This window comes from Lycium ferocissimum, chromosome 4 (assembly GCF_029784015.1).
Source record: "Lycium ferocissimum isolate CSIRO_LF1 chromosome 4, AGI_CSIRO_Lferr_CH_V1, whole genome shotgun sequence".
NCBI classification, from domain to species: domain Eukaryota; kingdom Viridiplantae; phylum Streptophyta; class Magnoliopsida; order Solanales; family Solanaceae; genus Lycium; species Lycium ferocissimum.
In genome coordinates, this window is record NC_081345.1 from 24,504,698 (window position 1) to 24,522,657 (window position 17,960).

Here is a 17,960-nt window from a genome sequence, read left to right on the forward strand (position 1 = left end):
TGATAAAAAAATAAAATATTTATGTTCGTCTATGATGGTGGAGATGCTTCGCAGTGAACGTGGTGGACTGGTGGTGAAGGTTGGTGCTAGTGGATATTAATGGTGGTGGTGATAGTTGTGATTGGTGAAGGTGATTGGTGTTGTAGTGATTGACACAATGGCGTGGTTGGTAGTGGTGGTGGAGTTGGTTGATGTTAGTTATTGGTGGTGTGTTGGTGGGTGAAGAATGTGTGATGGTTAGTCATGGTGTTGGTAGTAGTGGTTGTGATAGCAGAGGTGGTTAGTGGTGGTTGGGTGGAGGTGGATGGTGGTGGTAGGCATGGGGTTGGAGGGTGGGGGTGGAGTTGGTGGTTGTGGACAGAGTGGTGGTAAAATTATTCATACAAAAATACCTCTTAATGATATGAAGACTTTATTCAAGATCGTAATGATTGAGACTTATTTAGACCAAATAAGTCCTTAAATCTTAATGTAAACAAATAAACATAATAGCCTTGGGTCTGAACCATTCAAATTTAGACATTCATTAAGTGCAAACAAATAAGGCATTAGTCATGCCACATAAAAATCAGAGGCGAAGTGAAAGATTTAAATTTTGTTGGTTCTAAATTTTGGGATAACGACATAAGGCATTAGTAATTGAGTTCTAAATTTAATGTTTGTACATATCTAACAGATCCTTCATACATATAAAGTTCTTTGGATTTGACCGAACTTGTAAATCGCGTTGCAGCTTCTGGATAAAATATCTTGGGATCTTCGTATGAATTGGACAGTTGGTCAGCAACAATAACTTTTCTCAGTTACCGGAGGAGGTTGGTTAAATGTGGGCTACATAAATCTGGCCCATTTATCTGTGGAGATCCACTCAATTTGCTAAGTCTTTAGCCCATGTACCAAGGTGAAGCCCAATCTTTTCCCATAAAATTTGGACATCAACATTATCTTTTAATAGGGAAGTCTAGATTAATCATTAATTGCAGACCAGCAAAACTTATCCGACATAATGTGATAATGTATGTTTCGTTCTTAACTTATTTGGTTCATCAAAGAGTACAACAGATATCGTACAAACTTTCATTTGAGTATCTTCTTTATGTATATTGAACCTCGATAACTAATCTAGATTAGTAGAACTATGGCATAGTTGTGTTGTTAGCATGCCATATAGAGTGTTCCATCGCACAAAGTTACAAACTACATTAGGACCTTAATAGTTAACTACATTGGGACCGTAATAGGAGGACTCCTAATTAATGAGATGATAATATTCATCTTTTCTTTTAGTACCTTCATTCTGTATGTGATGTACATGCAGCTGTAAGTTGTCATCTAACCCGTGGAAATTGTCAAATCTATCTAATATAGAATAGGAGAGGCAAAAAAATAGTAGGACCATAAAAATCAGAATTTAAAATTAAAATTACAATTTAAAAAAAAAAAAAAAAAAAAAAGAAGAAGAAAAGAAATGCAACAGTTAAAAAAACTGTCATCACCATAAAATTTCGAATTTAAAATTTTAAAAAAAAATTAAAACAGAAACTACCACATCAAGTGGTTAAAACATCACATAACGTGAAAGAACGGGTTTTACATTTATAGAGTTCTCACAGTTATTTCTCCATTTACTAGAACTTCTATTCACGTCCTTCTCCCTTTTTGACACTTGAAAAAGGTGTATATTAGCATCTCGAAACGTTACAGCAAGAAGATTAGGTTCTCGAAATGTATATTAGCACCTCGAACTTCGATTAGTATGTAAGCATTTGGGCAGATCGACGATTCATTGTTCCAGGAACAACATGCAATTCAAGGAGCCAATTTACACTGCAATGCACAAACTACTTTCAACAACAAAGGAACTTGATGGTTCATGTTGTTGGCAGGTTTCATTTATTATCCGTTCAATTGTTTTTGCAGGAATAAAGGTAGCGTTTCAAATTTTAGAATTAGTTCTAAAACTATGTATATATTTGATTAGTACAACATTGATCATCAAAAAAAAATTGATTAGTACAACACTATTTGTGTATGCAGTGGTATCGTGCAGACACGCACAAAGGTATTAGTAATTATTTTTATTCTACTAACCTTAAGATGGTATTCTAATAGATGGAGACATTTTTTTTTTTTTTTGTGGCGGAGGGGGGAAGAGGAGGGGGGGGGGGGGGGGGGATTAATTAGTTCAACCAATTCACTATTAGCTCTCAAAAATAAGATCAAGAACAGTTGTGTGAAATAACTTTTAAGAGTGCTTCGAGCTGAATTTTTTTAAGACGCCAACTTGCAAGAATTTTAACAAAAATACTTTAATTAAAGAAGAATTAAACTAAAAAGAAAAGAATAATAATCTGGAGTAGTAGCTCAAAAGTTAAAAATTTAGAGAAGAATATATCCAACGAAAAATAAAGGCTAAAAACCAATAATCTAAAATTAGAAGAAGTGTGCAAAAGATGTTGACATAAATTTTAAAACATTGGTGGACCAAGATATTTGGTTGGAATACTTCATGACGACACTCCTACGTTGTGAAGAGAAAAATAGAACACTGAGAAAGACTCTACAACACAGATCATTGACTCTAATAGCAATTACTTAGTAAAAAAAATGTTGATTTGGTCCTCATTTCCTCATGCTCTCATATTAGGATCGGGTGGAATAGTTGAAATTTCTCTCTTTTTAATTGGGTTCAAGTGGAAAAGCTTTTAACAATAAGTGCATTATCCGGTTTGTAAGCTTATCAAGTATAATTTGAGTTAGTTTGGTAAGTAGATATCGAATATCATATAATCAAATTAGAAAGAAGAAAAAAAAAAGAGAAATAATCTTTTTTAAATATGTCAATGGGATATGATAAGAATGTTTTTTTGTTTCCATATAAAAACGTCTAAAATAATTGCAATTGTGATATGATAGTGGCAATTTAAATTTTCAATAAAAATTGTCTATTTAAGTATGCATCATTGATAACGTTAAATTTAGTATATTATAATACCAATATTTATTGTTTCACAAATTTCTTGATTTTAAATATATCAAAGCGACATGATAAATTTTTTATTATATGTATCAAACAAATAAGTTAATAACTTTTTACTATTAATTTCCTTTGACACCGCCGCGCATGAGTACGAGTGCTAGTAAACAAGAATGCACCGAGCGATTCCATCATAAGTTAAATGTGTTAAAGTTTAGAGACATATCCAAAAAGATCTAATGGGGGCAATTTCACGGATAATCACTTTAACTTTGTATTTGCACAAAAGTACTATACTATTGTTTGTGTAAAAATTTATTTCACTCAATTTTACCTAAGCATCATAAAAATCACTAAATTATTTTTTATAACAAAAAAAAGGCCACTCAACTTTTATCATTGATTATAGCCTAGAGATATATTATTGCTTTAATTCGTAGTGTTTTAAATTAAGGTATTTGGTATAACTATATGGTATTGAAAATTTTACTTATCTGATTAATTCAGTATTTATCTGGTTAATTCAGATTCACATCGTGTAGAGTTCATTAAATGGAAAAACGATTACTAGCAGGGAACTTTTCATTCTTAAAGTTCGAATCGAAACTTCTAATTAAGAGTGAAAATTTTTTATCTATGTCATCTTACCTGTCAATGGTCAATATTTTTTTAATCGAACCATTGTGGTAAAAAACCGACAATGGATATATTGCAAGGACGAAATGAATTTATGTTGGGGTCAGCAATCTGTGCTGATTGGTTGCAAACTTCATTAAATTGAGCATTTAATATGAGAGAAAGACAATGCAGGAAACAAGCTCAGATAAGCATATGGACAACATTCCCTGTTCAAATACAGTGAAGAAATGCTCTTTTCGTTCGGTTTTAGAGCGCGTTTGGATTAGACTTTATAAGTTGCGCATAAAAATTTGTTTCGAACTTTTGAGTGTTTGGTTGGCGTTTAAAGCGTTTTTGTCTTAAAAATAAAGCGAAAAAATTAATTAAGCCCATTGGTACTTTCACATCAAAAGTAGGTTCGTAGGTGAAAACGTTAAATAAGCGAAAAAAAAATAAGTTGGGGTGTCAACTTTTTTTTTTAATTTTTATAAACATGTTAAGCTTTTTTAATAAAATCCTAACAGGCTCTTAGTTGTGACTTTATTTTTTTCACATTTATTAAGAAAATATAAAGTATGATTTATTAAATTATTTCAATTTATTAGACATTTTATTTAAATTAAACAGTATTAAAAAGCAGTTTTTTAATGTTAATTGTATAATTGAACAATTGTCAATCTTAAGTTTGAATTCTAGTAGTTTTTAATGTTAATGATATAGTTGAACACTTGCCGATCTTAGTTTTGAATTATAAAAGTGACAATTATTTTTAGCCGACAGTTAAAATGAAATTGAGGGATATAAAACCAAAAGTCGGCCATTTATTTCGATGGGTCCACTTGCCTACTAAATCCTACGACATTATGCCCTTTTTTCTCCATTTCAAATATATTCCAACATTTGAGCACTTGCTTTGCCATTTTGTCTCTAAGGCCTCTCTTTTTTTTCTTAATAAAAAAATCCTTTATCAATAATTTCTTATTTAGGTTTCAAAATTCTTGTTGTTTGCCTGCATTAAAATCATGTAGTACGGACCTATAGATATTACTTTGTAGACAAATGAATCATCTATAAGATCTTCTTGGGATTTGCTAGTAATGACAGACTTAAAAGGCTTCGCGAGCATAAAATTCCTTCCTGTTTTACTACTCAAATTACATATTTATCTCAAAATGAATAAAAATATAATTTAGAACATATTTCACAGGTCACATTCTCAGTTGAAAATCAAATAGCATTTAAATTCTAAATTCGCTACTGACTTGCTGATGATACATTTCTTAAGTTGACCGTGGGATTATGAGAGGACCGTTGCCCTTAAATCTCATAAACATGCTAAATTAATTGATTCTTTAGAACATTTGACTAATTAATTTTAAAAAAAAGTCCCTACCAGACTAGTCCAATTTGCCTCCTTAGTTTGGTTGCTTTTTCAGTGTTTCTATCATCGCTTATCAATCTACAACCGTATTTTAGAATTTGGTTAAGAAAATGGAATGGATGATATAATAGAACAAATATCCCAATATTTAATACTCTATGTCCACCCTTTTCTTGCTTCATATGCTTGGCATATAAGTAAAATCATTTGGCAGATTTGAATCTCATATTTATAAAGATCATAAACTTTTAAATTACACATTGTTGTTATTAAGAATTTAGCATGAATATACCTTTTGGAATGATAAATAAAATGGATATTGTTAATTCAAAGGAAACTAAGTCATGTGTTCTTGCCGTCCCTGCATTCAATGCTCCGTGTTTTCATACCTCTCCACATTTATTGCTATGTATATCTTGCATTCAATGCTCCCATTTTCCCATTCCTTTCTTTCTGTTTTCTTCTCTTTGGTCAATTTATTTATTAGGATAGTTTGGTAGCTGATTAGAGTTATATACAGATATTAGTAATATAAAGATTAGTTATGAGAAAATTTATGTATTACAGTTATGTAGAGTTTTGCTATTCATTTAGTTATTCATGTATTAATGGTTCCACATTCTATTCTGCATAAAATAATAGTACGTAGATTCTCCCATAACTTTTATATGAATTAGTTAGAAAAGTTTCTAAATTATAATCAAATACGGTATTAGTTTTATACATGAATAATTTACCTCTTATCCATCTACCAAACCTAATTATGCAGAATTAATACCTACATAACTCACCTTCAAATCAACTACCAAACAATCTCAATTCACTTATACTATTTAACTTAAAAGAAGATATTTTTGTAATTGCTTAGTGAAATATCAATTTAATTTTTCCTGACAAGTTGTAGTTCAAGTTTAAATTATACTAACATTTTCTTCAAACACAAGAGTCGCGCTAAGAGGCAACTTGGACAGTATCGATTTTACCTCAACTAGAAAAAACAAATAAACTAGTAATTATATGTCACCATTATTTATGATAAGCACAAAACTTATTATTTAATATTAAACAAATTTCGTCTATCTATTCAGTTGCTTAACGAACCTGCCAGGTTTAAATTAAAACTCTATAAATTCATGATCTGTCCTTCCCGTTAGAGTCACTCATGATTTCATACTCATGTTCTATCTATAATCTAATAGGTTCCACATCTTATGTGTGTGTGTTATCCATGATGCATTTTGCAAGATTATTATGTTCGACATTATTGTTTATGTCATTTGGTTTGTCATTAGCAATAACTCCCTCCATTCATTTTTACTTGTTTATGTTTGACTTGGCAAACTCCTCAAGGAACAATAAATAAAATGATAATTTTATTATATCACCCTTAATTATTGTAAATCATCTAAATAATTGAAACCCATCATACTTTAAAAGTTGTGCAACCATTAACATTTCCTTGAAGTTTCCAACCCAGTAATTAAAAATAAGGATAGATTAGGTATGAAATGATAATTATCTCTTGATTTTCCAAACTGAACAAGTAAACATGGACATTTATTTTTAATATATTGGACAAGTAAAAAACCCGGGGGGAGTAGTATATGTTTGCATAAAGTTACTTTTGCATTATTTACACGAGAACTTATCTTATGAGCATTTATTCTGTCCTCAAATGTATTTGGCTATTAAATTGAAGTAGGAAAGTAAAGAGAAATAACCAGCCAAAATGCCAAATCCGTTATGTATCTTCTAAATTAAACTTCAGACACAAGTCATCCCCACCCGACATCACACCCCCACACACAATATACACACACAAAAGTTCACTGAGTTATATATATTGTTAGTGTTATAAATATCTTATACTATCAGATCATTTAAAAGATATCTAGAATCAAGTATATTTCAAATATGAAATTTATAATCTTAAAAGTAAGACAATAAATTACCTGCTACAACAAGTGAAATGACTCGACGACGAATCCGATGTATATAACTCTAACTCAAACTCAAAACGAAACTAAGACATTTTCCACCAACTAATACTACTACTATAAGAAAAATTTCCATATCAAATTAAACATAACCTCTCTCTCTTTTCTATTTCAACACTTAATAATAATAGCCTCCCTCTCCAACCCCTTTCTTTTTACTTCTCAACATCACTGCCACTACAAAAGATGTTGAAAAAAGTTAAGAACACAACACAACTAGCCGTGGTAATTTATTTGTTTCTTGTGATCTTGGTGGCTGATCTTAATCACCATGCTAATGCAGCAAAAAATGTACAAGATGTTAATGTTTATAAGCCCTTATTGCCTACTAATTCCCAAAAATCTTCATCATTTTCTCAGTCTGTGCCAAAAAAGATTCCTATTCCACCTTCTGCTCCTTCCAAAAGACACAATGAAATCAACGTCTAAAGTTTCCAGCGCCAACCATGAGCAAGTTATTGAAGCTAAAATTATATCTCCCTTCAATAAGTTGTGAGGATATTTTGAAGGTGCCTCCAACTGTGCATGGTTCACTAGTGAGTATACATTTATATATGTGATATTTTTAATCTTTTTTCTCTTCCCCACCCCAAAGCTTCATATAAGCATTTGGACTAGTTATAACTTCTAAGTTTTGTAAAGAGAGGCTATTTGTAGAACCCGTTGATTTTTTTGGTTCGGGTTCTTCATATCTTGGCTTTTTATGTTAAGTTCTAGATCAATACACCATTGTATGATTATGGAATGATTATCAATAACATCAAAATATACCCTACTATAAATTTTTATATTCTGGATTCTAGAAAAGAGAGCTTACAGTGTTTTGAACAAATTGTTTATACATATTAATTGAATTTCTTAAAATAAATACAAACATTTAGCCTGAGTTCCACCGAACTCGTACCTAAAACTCTAGCCCTGCGGCTGAAGTCTTTATATTGGTTGTTATATATGTCATGCATGAGGCTTTGTTCTTATTATTTAGATCTCTTGTTACTTCTTTTTAGTTATGTTTAACTTCTTTTCCTCCTCTTTTCTATAAAATTTTCAACTTAGAACATGAAAATTTAGTAAAAGAGAAGCCTCAGCACGATGTCTCTAACAAACTTACAGAAGAGGGAGAAGACCCAACTACTATTTGACCTCTTCTTTAACAAAAACAGAAGAACAAGTCATGAAATCAAAAAGCGTTGTTTTTATTTATTTATTTTGGGAGGGAAGAGGAGAAATGGTCCAAAAAATAAAGTGAAATATATAATTTATCAGTCACCAAAGTTTCAGAAAATTATGATTAAAAAATGCTTAATTCAACGAGTCAATATCTACTTGACAAGACTCCCAAATTACTTCAGTGAAAATCACTTATAAGAAGCGAAAAGAAAAACAAACTGAAAAAAGCTGCTCCAATTATCTTCCTATAGATTTTAGCTTTAGGTCAAAGTATTTGCTTTAAAATACGAAAATAAAACAAAGAGCATACAAATGAGAAAGTAGAATTAGTCTCAAAAGGGAAAATCACGAGATTTGAAAAACTATTCAGTTAGACAAAGTTACTACTATACGTAAGTGGCAGTTTGGAAGGACAAAAATGTGTAATTTTTGGTATTTCAAGTTACATCATGCTTTGTAGGAAAAAAAGAGAAGTTACATCATGCTATGCGCAGTTGTACGAGCAGCAATTGAATTTGTATATTTTCACTGTGTTGACGCGAAAATCAACCTGTTTAGTCCATTGCCTTTAACAACCTCAATCTTTTCACAAAGGTTTTCTTTAAATTAGTTTTATGATTATTTTCATAAAAGATCGGTAAAATGTAACGTAGGAGATCGATAAATAAAAAGCAAGAAATATTTGTAAGGTCATTTTCTTTTATACGAGTTGTAACTGATTATAAAATAGCATACCTCCTTTTAAAATACTTATATCAAAAGTCGTTCATTAATAAATAGATGTCAAAAGTCGTTCAATAAAGATTGAAGTTTGGTTATTAGAAGATGGAATTTTTCAAGATGGTTGGTACATAGTACATACATACCTCACATAGTTTAATGTCTTGCTCGCTTACGAAACTTATGTTGAAAATTCAATGTGGACTTTGGAGCTCAACAACAACAATATCCCGTAAAGTGGAGTTTTGGGAGAATAGAGTGCACACAGATCTTACTCTTACCTCGTGGAGGTAAAGAGATTGTTTTCGGAAGACCCTCGGCTCGAGTGTGGAGTCAATCAACTAATTAACAAAGTAAGTCGTACATACATAGATGATAGATCAAACAGAATTAGACTAATATTGTTTAACTTAATCGAAATTTTAGTTTTTTTTAATATTGTTGCGGTTTAGTAAGTCACTGCTAAGAATTTATAACTATTAGTCTTTACATATAAGCATGAGTGTTGTACCTTTTATTTGTGAAATTTTGAGATTTTGTAACATATAAATCAAAATTTGATTAAATTAATGTTCTATCACCTAAATGGCTAAATTTTGAGAAATGGACTTTCGAGCTATTTCAATGACAGCTGGATGTGATTTTTAGAAGTTAATACAAAAATAATAATACTACAAAAAGATCAAGATCGGACTGCCTAGTGAGACGTTAATTTAATTGATTCATTTCTGTTAATATATGAAGGTTGAAACTACGAAAAATCGACTTATTTGACTAACATGTTGACCTAGCAATTGGAATTAAATAGAATTTGACAAGCAATAAACACTTCTAAACAAAACAATTCAAATGTACTAAAACAATTAATACAAGATTGCGGTGTTGACTCCTTTATAACCTATACTCCCCGTCTCATTTTAATTACCGCTTTAGCTCAAAAAATTTATCCTCGAATAATTGTAACTTTAATATTTCAAGATTAAAAATTGGTTATTGTTTCTAATGATATCCTTAATATTAAAGAAGGATGATGGTATTTAAGAAGAAACAATCAATCTGCTTTTATTATTAAATGAGGATAACTTAGTAAATTATTCTGGTATCTATTATGTTTTAATTGAATATGAAATAAAATGACAATTCTAATAGGTACCGAGTATGTTAAGCTAATCATTTTCAGTAGATAGTTAATGTTGTTTATTTGCACAACAAATAACAGATGGTCATTAATGAGGATACGTGGGAGCTAGAAGTACTGCAAGCTGATCTTTCTATAAATGGATAATATGGCAAAAAATGAAATAGAAACTTGAAAGTCAAGTACCAACCACTTAGAAACTGTTTATCCATGATTGGCTTGAGAGCTGTTTAGACATGATTTGAAAGCATGAGATGAAATCATGTTTAGACATTAATTTGAATTTCTTAAGTTGTATTTTTTTTTATAGATATAAAAAATCCCACAAGTTGTGAAAACTATCAAAACTTTCTCAATTCTTATACAACCTTAACAAATGAGCAAGTCATAGTTCATAACAAAATTAATACGCTACTAGAATGCCTTTCTAAAAAATACAACATCAATTGATCAAACTTTAGTTTAATAAAAAGGAAAATTTAACATGAATAATAATTTAACTACTCTTTAATATAATCCTCCCACATAAATAAAGGTTGGTCGAAGTTAATGAGGTTGGTGAATGGTTGGTGGGAGTAATTGTTATAAATTATCTACCATTTTATGGGTCTTTTTTTACAAAATATAAACTTATGGGTCAAGTTTTACATTTAAAAATTTTGAAATCATGATTTGAAATCCCAAATCATGCCTTTTTGGATGATTTGGGACATGTCCAAACGTTGATTTCATCTCATGACATGAAACCATGATATGAAATGTCCAAAGTCATAGATGGACACCGAACTGTGTCCGATTTTTTTCATTTAGACCTTAACCGAGGGTCGTCTCAAATGAACCCTTCAAGACACCGTTAATGTGCCATTTAAACACAAAATAAATATGCGAACAACACACAAATGGTGCGTGTAATTCACACGCAAAAATAACAAATAAGATAGAGCCACGTGGATTTTAGCTTTAAAAAATAAAAATAAAAGGATTTTAAAAAAAAAAAAAAGTAAAAACAATAATAGTCATCTTCTTCGGCCCCCCCCCCCCCCCCCCCGCGACCGACCCCTCTCCTCTTCTTCAAACCCCACCACCCTCTCTCTCTTCTTCCCCCCCCCCACCGCCCCTTTCCTCTCTCTCTCTTTTTCTTCTTCCTCCACTAGTTATCCGTCGTCCTCCCACTCCCAACTAATTCTTTTTCTTCTAAATAATTTACTTTAAAAAAAATAAACATCAATAGCAAAGAAATAGAAGAAAGGAAAAGCAAGAAAAGTAAAGGGTGTGTTTGGATGAAGGGTTTTTTTGTGTGTTTATTTCAAAGGACTATTGATTTTTTTGGTCCATTAATGGAGAAATGTTGTTGTTGGTGCTGTAATGGTGTTGGAGAAGATGAAGGGAGAGAGAGAAAAAGTTGTTTTTTTTTTTGCCTTTTTCTGTTGACACTGTCATCGGCGGGATCCACATCAATAGCATTTGAAATCTTCTCACGCTCCTAAAAAAGTGGACAACACGCACGGTGACATGTGTCTATATGGCACGATGAACGTCTTCTTGGAGGGTTCGGATACGGTTGCTGGGTTGAAAAGGTCCAAGTGAAAAATATGGACAAGTTTGAGGGTCTATCTATGACTTTAGCCATATGAAATCGCATGTCCAAACGCATACTTATAATTCAATAGCATTAATATTTGACCATCTCTGCTCTGCGCCATCTTGTACTTTTTTCAAATTCTCTTCTACAAGCCCCACTTTTTTTTTAAATCTTAAACTCTTGAAAGTGGATCAATTCACCATTCTAGATAAAATGATTCTTGAGTGAATTAAGCTTCAGATAAGTGCATCATGTGAATTATGAACCTTTTGTTAAGAAGATTATCCCATAAGTTGAAGAATATTATGAAAGCTCTCTCTATATAGACTAAAGTGCAGTTGAATATAAACGCAATCTAAAATACAATTTCAAGTCTAAAATCAAAATGTACCCTATCACTTTTCATCAATTCACTTCAAACCAGAAAGGAAATTTTAGTTCCAAAAATCACTGTTCTTTCTGCCAATAACGATAGTACTACATTTACATAAGCTAGCTAACCTTCTTCATAAATTAAAATGTTTCTAGTCAGAAAAGTGAAAAGGGAAAACAGACTCTTTAACTTAAAAAAAAAAAAAAAAACCGAAGATAAAGGCTTCTACACAATTCTTTAAATTTAAAAAAAAAAAAAAAAAAAAGTGAGGATAGAAGTAATTAGTACTATATATAAAATGGAAGAAAACAAAAATGAAATCACCCAGCACACTAATTATGCCATAAAGAAGCAAAGGAAGTTAAGTTATACGGTGACAATATTTAGATTCCAAGAAAATCTAATTGAAAGCTACACCACGTTTGACCCAACAGCGTTGAAACGCGTCAATATAATGTACGATGTAACGGGACCGTATAATTTTTATACAGTGAATAAAAGTTAAGCTCAAATGCTCAATAAGTATAGTAAATAGTACTTCTACAATGGAATAACAGTGCGAACAATTTGAAGTGTTCAGCTGAATCATTTTACCCAAATGCACAACAAAAACACCACCAGGAATTAGCTGGAAGTAAACTTACAAATGTTCACCAAAGAAGTTATAAGTACTTACGGAATTAGTATTATTATCACTAGTAACTAGTAACTACAAACGTGTATCAATATTTTGGAGTACATCACAATTGTAAATTTGGAGCCATGAATTAGCCAATCTCCAAATTACAGCACAAAATACCACTGACAGCTTCTATTATATCCTAGCAATATCGCATTAACTATACACCTATATACGACTAATAGTGTTGATGGCCCTTATAGCCTCAACCTTAAGTCCAATGCGGAGCCTGAATAAGCAGAAGAATAGGAAGATGAAGAATCATACTGATCTTCACCTGACATTAATGTAACAGGAGGAGGAAAATTTAGATCCAAATTAGTATTAACAGCTTGTGTTAATCCTGAACCTGAAACTGACGTTGATGCAAAACAACCCTTCACATTTTTATGACTAGCCCTGTGTCCACCTAAAGCTTGGTGTGATCCAAACACCTTCTTGCAACCCGAACACTCGAATCGACCTGAAGAAGAACAAGGATCTGATGCAGCAATATCCACAATGTTCTTGTCCCTCACAACATTGTCAACAGGTTCAGCATTATTTACAATGTCATCAGGTTTTGTTCCATTGGCCAGTAGTAACAAACAGGCAGCAATTTCGTGGTCTTCATCGGTCATAGTTGCACTAGAAATTGATGATTTGTGTTTTTTTCTAGGGCTAAATTCTGAACCTGAATTTGGAGAATCAACATTAATATTGTGTCCGGGCCTGAAATTAGGAGGAGGGTTAATGCCGCGCCATTGGCGTTCAGGATGACAACGCATGTGACCAAATAGAGCCTTCCATGACCAAAACTTCTTACCACATTCAGTACATGGCCTAGTAATTTTGGGAGCACTTGGGTCTGGCGGTTTTTTGGTAATTTTAGGCTTACTAACTCCAGAAAAAGAAGAAGAAGCGGGACTTGTATTTTTCAAGGAGTTACCACCAATTTTCAAGAATCTACTTCTTTTCCTTTTGAGATTATTGTGGGGTTGATTGAACCTCATATTATCGTCTGATGGGACATGTGTAGTAGAGTCAAAGATGGGTAATCTTGATGGTTTTTCTTCATGATGTTCTAGTTGAGGGTGACAATGATCAAGAAGAAAGTTGTTTGAAATAGAAAGAGATTGATGATAACAATGGGAACTAGCACTAGGATGATTTTCCATATCTCGAATTGACCGAAAAAGTTGAATAGAAGGCATAGGTTTCTTTTATGGAGACATTTTGGAGCGGTTACTTCTTGTGTACTGTCAGAGAAGAAGAGGAAACGGTTCCATTTTTTTTTTTTTACCACGGTATTCCAATTGTACCCTTACTTTTTCTCCAAGGATGAGAAGCCTTATTAATAGGGAAGCACCTAGTTGATTCGGGTAATCACAAATTGAAAATGGATAAGCACGTCCCCCACTGTCACCTAAACATTTTCAAACACAATAAACAGATAAGTTTAACTGCTTTTGCTCATAATCATGTGGGGCCACGACGTTATACCTCGACTGTGCATAATCTTAAATTAATTGGAGATGGATAAAAAAACGAGAGAAACAAAATTTAAGAAGAAAAAATAGTAATGGACATATAAAAAGGGAAAAATATTTGGGAAAAAAACTTAAGTAGACAAAAATATGATAATATTTACATATTGTTAGCAGGAAAATATAATTAACATTCTATGACACATTAAATAAGAGTTCTATTGTACAAATTGCAATGACTCCAATTTCCTCGTTTGTCCCTGATTTTGTGCATAATGGAATTATCTTTCTCTCTCTTCTAAAGAATCTTGTACAGAAATGATTATTTTTATTTACAATTGTAATTTTACCTTCTTTCTCTTCTTTCAACCTTCTCTCTCTTTAATATACATATATTCATCTTTTTTTCAATCATTATTATTATAATCATAATATTAGTGGTATAATTAGTAATATAGATTATTATAATCATAAATATTACTAGTATAATTATAATATACATTATTATAATTATACTGATAATATTATTGATATAATCAATAATATTACCAAAAGTATAATTAATAATATACGTTATTATACATAGAATAATATTCGTAAAGTTTTGTTATACCTTGTATAATAATTTTATATACCTTGTATAATTAATTTTATAGACCTCGTATAATTTTTTGTGTGAACTAAATAATATTTTATAAATAAAATGAAAGAATGGAGGAATGAGTAATAGGAGATGGAGGATATATTGGTTGAAGAAGATAGATAAGTTGGTAGATGTTTATCCTTAAATCAGAGAGATAAATGATGGTTCATCTATTAAATGATGGATAAATGAAAATAAAGAAAACAAGATATAACTCCCTAATTTAGGGGACATTCCCATTGTCACATATTTATTTTTAAATGTAATAAATAGTGTTCTGTTTGTAGAATATGAAAAGTTGTGCTATTTATGTTCTTAATTCTTGTATAGTGAGTTAGTCACCTATGGTGTAATTTTCTCAAAATATTTTCAACGGGACTAGGTTGTTTTGCCTTTTTAGTCCCCGCATATAGTCAAGCTCTTTTTTTTAAGGAAAGACCAGTAATGATTTTTTTTTTTTTTTTTTTTTTTGATAAAGTGAACTTTATTTATTTATAATTACGGCATAGCCGCCGGATATTACATTAGATTGGATGACACTTAAGTTCCCTAACATAACTACCTTATTACACACATTAGTAGATACTTTTCTAATAACACCAAGACTAGACACATCATTACTAATAGTTTCCATAACAAAAGATGGAGGAGTTAACAAAAACATAGGATCATCCACGGCAACTACTTCTTGACGTCCATGTTGGGCTAACATATGCTCTACTTGATTTCCTTCACGAAAGTTGTCGCGCACCACTGGATTCCCCAATTTCTTCAGCCAAAACCTGCATTGTAAAATTAAATTGTCAAAGGGGAAGGAAGAAGATTGTAGGAGCTGAATTACCTCAGCGGTCGTAAGCTGTTTGTAGGCCATATACTAGGGCCTTTAATTCTACCGAGATGATTTAGTGCTTGAGTTTTTGTGAGGAAACCCATGATCCAACTGCCTTGAGAGTTTCGTAGAACACCCCCTAATCTGCTATACTGATTGATACTAGTAAAGGCTCCGTCTATATTGAGTTTGGCACATCCCATATCTGGTGGAAACCACTTGACATAAAGATTGCGCGTCGTCTTCTTAGTGGGGATGAAGTTAGTATATGTAAACTCCAACGTGGTACTAAGGACATCCTGATAACGTACATGGTTTGTAGTATGATGAAAAATATTATAATTCCTATTTTTCCAATGCCAAAGTGCGAAAGGGTATAGGATATCCCAAATAAGCAAGGGGTTGGACATACGAGTATTAGAATCTCGAATGACTTCAAGCCAATGCTTGTGAGGGTCTATAGCATCCATATTAGGAACTCCGAGATCGAACCATAATTTCTTAGCTATAGGACAGTCAACAAAAATATGATTAGTAGTTTCAATCTGCCCCGTACTAGTAGGACAAAAAGCATCATTTATAATATTAAGTCTGTGGAGATACTTTTTTGTAGGAAGCCGATCACGAAGACATTGCCATAAAAAGAATTTAATTTTGTTTAAAGTCTTGAGTTTCCATATCCAACAGAAATTAGTAGTCTGATCATTGGAAGTTTGAAGAAGTTTATCTACTGAAGAGGTGGAGAACATACCATTGGAATTAAGACCCCAAATGGGGATATCTCTACTGGGGGAATTATCCAATATATCAACATCTAACATACAACTCTTAATCTCGTCAGTGATAAGCAAGGAGAATTTATTCCAATTCCAAGCATGGTCAGTTCTATAGTGAGCAATGGTGGTATTCAGGTCACTAAGATGAAGGCGGCCCTGAAGTAAGATGAAGGCGGCCCTGAAGTAAGGATCTGAACTTTACATTATTACTAATCCAATATGGTTCCAAAAATTAATAGTATTACCATTGCCAACCTTCAAAACATACCTTTGAAGCAAAGCTCCCACCCTTTAAGAACATTTTTCCATATGAAGGAGCAATTAGTAGTACTAACCCTGTGAGCATTTAGTGATTACACAGTTGGCCCAAATAGAGTTTGGTTTAATAAACAATCTCCAAGCCAAACTTGTTGGTAAAGCTAAATTCTTGTGATCAGCCTTCCTTATTCCCAAACCACCCTTTTCCTTAGATTTTGTCACAGTGGACTAGTTATGATAATGTAATTTCGTACGTTCCACTGTTATACCCTAAAGGAAATCTCTTTGGATCTTATCGATTAATTTGTGTGTCCTTTTTGGCAGGAAATTATATTGCATAGCATAAGCAGGAATGGTATTAAGGGTAGCATTAATTTGAGCTAGCCTGCCAGCACTAGTGAGAAAATTAATTTTCCAAGCGGAAAGTTTGCTATGTATTTGATTAATAATATATTGGAAATCCCTTGGTTTGGGAGAATGATTAAGGATAGGGTAACCCAAATATTTTTCGAAGTTGTTAGTAGAGTTAATATTAAATAAATCAGTGGTGAACTGAACTATGTTCGTAAAGCAACAATTTGAAAAAATAACTTTAAGACTTAGGCAATATTAATGGTTTGTCCAGAGAGAGCACAAAAAATATCTAGACACTTCTTAATCGTTTGAATAGAAAAGGTAGAGGCTCGCCACATAAATGTTGGATCATCGGCATAAAACAAATGAGAGAAAGTAGGGCCAGAAGCAATCAGCCTAATAGGTTCCAAAAGTCCAATATCCACCTGATAGTTAATATAGTTAGAAAGGATAAAGATATATGGCGATATGGGATTCCCTTGCCTAATTCCCCTAGTGGAATTAAAGAAAGGAGTTCTAGTACCATTAACGAGAATAGAAATAGATGAAGTAGAAATGCAACTCATGATCAATTTTGTAATGAGCGGAGGAAATTTGAAAAAATATAAAGCACGATTAATAAAAGACCAATCCAACTTGTCATACGCTTTTTCTAAGTCTCCCTCGTTTACTCTTGGAATGTTGAAGACGGTTCATAATTTCCGGATAATGATACAATTATCAGTAGGTCTTCTTCCGGGGAGAAAACTAGATTGGAAAGGACCAATTATTGTCACACTAACCGATTGATTCCTTCCTTTCTTTTCAAATGTAATTTGTGCCCAAAAAATTCATTATCCTAAGAGGAACATTGAAACATATTATAGTCTACAGAAAGATTACACGAGACTCATTTCTCTCATCAGGCATACAACGTGAAATAGTACTCACAAAACGTATTTTTAAATGTCAAACAAAATTTCGACTTTAAGACATATGGTACACAACGTGCTACTGTGC

General features: G+C 32.2%; 1 protein-coding gene across 1 annotated transcript; it reads right to left on the bottom strand.

Annotated features, from left to right (window-relative positions):
• Positions 1–12,832: 12,832 nt before the first annotated feature.
• Positions 12,833–13,792, bottom strand: LOC132053861 (zinc finger protein ZAT3-like). The gene has a single exon (XM_059445957.1). The coding sequence runs from the start codon at positions 13,790–13,792 to the stop codon at positions 12,833–12,835; it is 960 nt and encodes a 319-aa protein (XP_059301940.1).
• Between the last annotated feature and the right edge of the window lie 4,168 nt (positions 13,793–17,960).

What these genes read in the sequence shown, in the direction of transcription:
- LOC132053861 (XM_059445957.1), bottom strand. Translation starts at nt 13,792, where the DNA reads ATGGAAAATCATCCTAGTGCTAGTTCCCATTGTTATCATCAATCTCTT.